General features: G+C 43.6%; 1 protein-coding gene across 1 annotated transcript in view; it reads left to right on the top strand.

Annotated features, from left to right (window-relative positions):
* The window catches only part of LOC110485733 (xylosyltransferase 1), a 127,837-nt gene that overhangs the window by 97,644 nt on the left and 24,193 nt on the right, over positions 1-6,000 (top strand). The window contains exon 8 of the mRNA XM_036940395.1: positions 4,073-4,338. Within this exon, the coding sequence (XP_036796290.1) occupies positions 4,073-4,338 (266 nt within the window). The remainder of the gene's footprint in view (positions 1-4,072; positions 4,339-6,000) is intronic.

The raw sequence follows: 6,000 nt of genomic DNA, 5'->3' as shown, positions 1-6,000 counted from the left end.
AGAAGCAAGGGATGGAGATATAGAGGAAGAGAGGAGAAGGAGGGAAAGAGGGAGATTGAGGGAGCAGGGCAACATGTTCATGAGCTACTGTCAAAATCAAATCAAATTTTATTTGTCACATACACATGGTTAGCAGATGTTAATGCGAGTGTAGCGAAATGCTTGTGCTTCTAGTTCCGACAATGCAGTAATAACCAACAAGTAATCTAACTAACAATTCCAAAACTACTGTCTTATACACAGTGTAAGGGGATAAAGAATATGTACATAAGGATATATGAATGAGTGATGGTACAGAGCAGCATAGGCAAGATACAGTAGATGGTATCGAGTACAGTATATACATATGAGATGAGTATGTAAACAAAGTGGCATAGTTAAAGTGGCTAGTGATACATGTATTACATAAGGATACAGTCGATGATATAGAGTACAGTATATACGTATGCATATGAGATGAATAATGTAGGGTAAGTAACATTATATAAGGTAGCATTGTTTAAAGTGTCAACCATTGCCTGCATCAGTGTGAAGCAGGGGATGGGGAGAGAGGGATAGATGAAGAGTGTGTGTGAGAGAGATGGAGAAGGATGGAGAGAGACATGACAAAAGAGAGAGGGATGGAGAGAGAGATGAAGAGAGAGGGATGAGAGAGAGAGGGAGAGGGATGGAGAGAGAGGGATGGAGAGAGAGAGGAAGAGAGAGGGATGGAGGGACTGAGAGAGGGACACGGAGGGGCAGAGAGGCAGACGTAGAGAGAGATAAAGGAAGACATAGAGACAGAGACAAACGGAGAGAGAGAATACTATTAATCATATCCTCCACCCTTCATCCATCCATCATCCTAACACCCCACTCACACCGTGTTTTCCACAAGCACATGGAGTAGCCAGCCAAATAGACAAAGTACCCAGACACGCTCCCCGGGGCTGGGGTGGGAGGGGAGTTAAGATGATATTTTTTTTGCCGAACAAGCTCTATTTTTGGTGGTACATTCTAATGCTAGATTGTATTTTCAACCAGCAACTGTCAGGAAATAACACTGATATAAATAACATAGAATAATTTTGCCTTCACTGAGCCTTTACAGAATCCTGCAAGAGTCTGCTGACTTCCACAGGCTACCAGCTTCCTTTTAAGAGGCACTTTTAAGAGGCATTTTCTCAGCTGTCTGTAGTACAGGTATTATTGAAGAATGAAGCAGGTGTTAAACATGGGCTTTGCCACACAGGAAGCAGCAGTTGACTACTCCACTGTCAACAGTTTGATTCAATCAATAGAACTACTGTATATCTAATCATTTTGAAAAGACCATATAAAAATACCATATAAGTATCAATAGCTTTTGAAACGATTCAATCTGTTTTCTTTTATCATATTTTAGACCAGTGTGAGACTCTCTCTCTACTAACCTACCTATTGTTCCTGTACACGGTACGCGAGACCATTCTATCCCATTAAGGCGCCACCAACCTGTAGTGTAAAGACATTTGACTGCAACCACAGGACACACAACACACACCCAAGTACCAGAGAGGCGGGGCAGACAGCAGACTGTCAAACCAGCGGGGTTTCCCTGTCATCGCTCACTTCGTGACTGACAGGCGCCTGTCCTATCAGTAGATGGCTAGAGGATGCATATCGTTCATTCTAGCGGGAGAGGTATCGGCAGACTTTTGTCTGACTAGCGAATTGAAAAGTCATTTAAGTGGGAAAAAGTACCTGGCTGAAAATGACTGTAATCGACTGTATAGCCGACAGCCGGCGCTAGTGGAAAACACTGCACACACCATCTTCTAGAGAATTTACAAACGCCAATTAGCCATTGTTGACATCAGCACTTATGAGCCTTCATTAATTTTTCTCCCACCTCCTTCCAGTTGTCATTTATTTTCCCGTCTCCAGTCCCTTTCCATTTCAGTAAGTGCCTCCCACAGCCATTTAAAGCCCTTTCAGTAAGTGCCTCCCACAGCCATTCAAAGCCATTTCAGTAAGTGCCTCCCACAGCCATTTAAAGCCATTTCAGTAAGTGCCTCCCACAGCCATTTAAAGCCATTTCAGTAAGTGCCTCCCACAGCCATTTAAAGCCATTTCAGTAAGTGCCTCCCACAGCCATTTAAAGCCCTTTCAGTAAGTGCCTCCCACAGCCATTCAAAGCCATTTCAGTAAGTGCCTCCCATAGCCATTTAAAGCCATTTCAGTAAGTGCCTCCCACAGCCATTTAAAGCCATTTCAGTAAGTGCCTCCCACAGCCATTTAAAGCCATTTCAGTAAGTGCCTCCCACAGCCATTTAAAGCCATTTCAGTAAGTGCCTCCCACAGCCATTCAAAGCCATTTCAGTAAGTGCCTCCCATAGCCATTTAAAGCCATTTCAGTAAGTGCCTCCCACAGCCATTTAAAGCCATTTCAGTAAGTGCCTCCCACAGCCATTTAAAGCCATTTCAGTAAGTGCCTCCCACAGCCATTTAAAGCCATTTCAGTAAGTGCCTCCCACAGCCATTTAAAGCCATTTCAGTAAGTGCCTCCCACAGCCATTTAAAGCCATTTCAGTAAGTGCCTCCCACAGCCATTTAAAGCCCTGTCAGTAAGTGCCTCCCACAGCCATTTAAAGCCATTTCAGTAAGTGCCTCCCACAGCCATTTAAAGCCCTTTCAGTAAGTGCCTCCCACAGCCATTTAAAGCCATTTCAGTAAGTGCCTCCCACAGCCATTTAAAGCCATTTCAGTAAGTGCCTCCCACAGCCATTCAAAGCCATTTCAGTAAGTGCCTCCCACAGCCATTTAAAGCCATTTCAGTAAGTGCCTCCCACAGCCATTCAAGGCCATTTCAGTAAGTGCCTCCCACAGCCATTTAAAGCCATTTCAGTAAGTGCCTCCCACAGCCATTTAAAGCCATTTCAGTAAGTGCCTCCCACAGCCATTCAAAGCCATTTCAGTAAGTGCCTCCCACAGCCATTTAAAGCCCTTTCAGTAAGTGCCTCCCACAGCCATTTAAAGCCCTTTCAGTAAGTGTCTCCCACAGCCATTTAAAGCCCTTTCAGTAAGTGCCTCCCACAGCCATTTAAAGCCATTTCAGTAAGTGCCTCCCACAGCCATTCAAAGCCATTTCAGTGGGCCATAAGCAAAGTAGCGAAATGCCTCTTAAAGTGTGGACGTGACACTCCTTGTTTTTCTAGCGAGAAAAGTGATGCATCTGATCACCCACACAAACTTACAGGCACACTCACCCACACGCTCTGACACTCCCTCACACACACACACACACACACACACACACACACACACACACACACACACACACACACACACACACACACACACACACACACACACACACACACACACACACATTCTCTCTCTCACAAACACACACACAACTTTCTTTAGCGAGGAACAACGATGTGATGCATCTAAAATTGTTAATCCCAAAAACGCTCCTTAACAACAAGGCCCTAGTGGCACATATATCGTTTTTTTGGAGAGAATTCAGACTGACTCCTGAGTGTTTTATGTCTGTTGTCATGGAGATCGGCAAGCGGGGGATAGAGAGAGAGATAAAGGTAAGAAGCCAGGGAGGATTATTTTTCTCCTGTGGATTCCCTGGTGTTTCAGGAAGTACAAAGGGAACAGGAAGTGTTCTTCTTCTGTGGTTTTGTCTTGTGTTTGAAAGAAGCAGCCCACTCTGGTAGCTGACAGGGGGAAAGACGCAACCCTGAACTTTGTTGTGCGTGCGAGAGAGAGATGGAAGACAAGACGTGGGTACTGAGACAGTTTACCAGGGTGATATGACGTGGCAGTGTATCTGCTCGTCGTCTTCTGTATGTGGGGGAGAATATTAAATCAAAGCTGCTCCTCGCACACACACATGTACACACTCTTTTTCTTCTCTCACTCTCACTCACTCACTCACTCACTCACTCACTCACTCACTCACACACACACACACACACACACACAACCTCCCACTCACTCCATCTCCCATTCTGCAGTCGTTCCCAGCAAGCCACCATTTCTATAATATTCTCTCTGTTTTTCTCTCCCCTCCTCTCCTACTCCCTCCATTTCCTCACAGCAAACGTCCCGTCCTACGTTCTTCGCCAGGAAGTTTGAAGCCAGTGTTAACCAGGAGATAGTGAACCAACTGGATGGCTACCTGTTTGGACCTATGCCCCAGGGGACCCCTGGCCTCCAGGCCTACTGGGAGAGTGCGTTTGACGAGGCGGATGGGGTCGCAACCCTGAGCGACACACAGCTCACTCTCTACCATGCGTTTGCTCGTCTGGGCCTGGCCAGGGCGGCAGCCTCGCTGCAAGGAGATCCTAAGGATGACAGTTGCAGGTTAGTAAGCAGTTCAGGTCACACACTGAACACATGTACACAGTAAAAATACTTCAGTAGTTATTTTGGGGATCTGTACTTTACTATTCATATTTTTGACTACTTTTACTTTTACTTCACTACATTCCTAAAGAAAAGGATCTACTTTTTCCTCCATACATTTTCCCTGACACCCAACAGTACTCAGCAGTACATGATGAATGCTTAGCAGGACAGGAAAATGGTCTAATTCACGCACTTATCAAGAGAACATCTCTGGTCGTCCCTACTGACTCTGATCTTGCAGACTCACTAAACACATGCTTCGATGTCTGAATTGGAGAGTGCCCCTGGCTATCCTTAAGTACATTTTTAAAAACTAGAAAATGTGGCCAGCTGCTTTGCTTAATATAAGGAATTTGAAATTATTTATACTTTTCATTTTGATACTTAAGTACATTTTAGCAATTAATTTACTCTTGATACTTAAGTATATTTAAAACCAAATACTTTTACACTTTTACTCAAATAGTATTTTACTTTTAGTCTTTCACCTTTACTTGAGTCATTTTGTATAAAGGTATCTTTACTTCTCCTCAAGTATGACGATTGGGTACTTTTTCTACCACTGTGTACAGGCATGCATATAACATGCTAACATGCACACGCACTGACACACACACACACACGCACACACTGACACACACGTATACAAAAATAGTAAATACATATCTGGTGTCAGAAGGCATCACATGTCAACACAATCCGTATAGCATAGAGGTCGACCGATTAATCGGAATGGCCGATTAATTAGGGCCGATTTCAAGTTTTCATAACAATCGGAAATCTGTATTTTTGGACACCGATTTGGCCGTTTTTTTTTTACACCTTTATTTAACTAGGCAAGTCAGTTAAGAACACATTCTTATTTTCAATGACGGCCTAGGAACGGTTGGTTAACTGCCTCGTTCAGGGGCAGAACGACAGATTTTTACCTTGTCAGCTCAGGGATACAATCTTGCAACCTTACAGTTAACTAGTCCAACGCTCTAACCACCTGATTACATTGCACTCCACGAGGAGCCTGCCTGTTACGCGAATGCAGTAAGCCAAGGTAAGTTGCTAGCTAGCATTAAACGTATCTTTTAAAAAGCAATCAATCAATCAATCATAATCAGTAGTTAACTACACATGGTTGATGATATTACTAGTTTATCTAGCGTGTCCTGCGTTGCATATAATCGATGCGGTGCGTATCGTTGCTCCAATGTGTACCTAACCATGAACATCAATGCCTTTCTTAAAATCAATACACAGAAGTATATATTTTTAAACCTGCATATTTAGCTAAAAGAAATCCAGGTTAGCAGGCAATATTAACCAGGTGAAATTGTGTCACTTCTCTTGCATTCATTGCACGCATAGTCAGTGTATATGCAACAGTTTGGGCCGCCTAATTTGCCAGAAGTTTACGTAATTAGGACATAACATTGAAGGTTGTGCAACGTAACAGGAATATTTAGACTAATGGATGCCACCCGTTAGATAAAATACGGAACGGTGTACTGTATATAGGTCGTGGATGGTGCTGCTCCATGTCCCTCAAGACCAGTATCATTTCTGTGTCACTAGAATTACGATTGGTGTGATAAGATGTGGGATCCATAGCAGCTGTATATGCTG

This window comes from Oncorhynchus mykiss, chromosome 13 (genome assembly GCF_013265735.2).
Source record: "Oncorhynchus mykiss isolate Arlee chromosome 13, USDA_OmykA_1.1, whole genome shotgun sequence".
NCBI classification, from domain to species: domain Eukaryota; kingdom Metazoa; phylum Chordata; class Actinopteri; order Salmoniformes; family Salmonidae; genus Oncorhynchus; species Oncorhynchus mykiss.
Note: the sequence above shows the minus strand (reverse complement) of the source record. Positions and strands in the feature narration are given on the sequence as shown.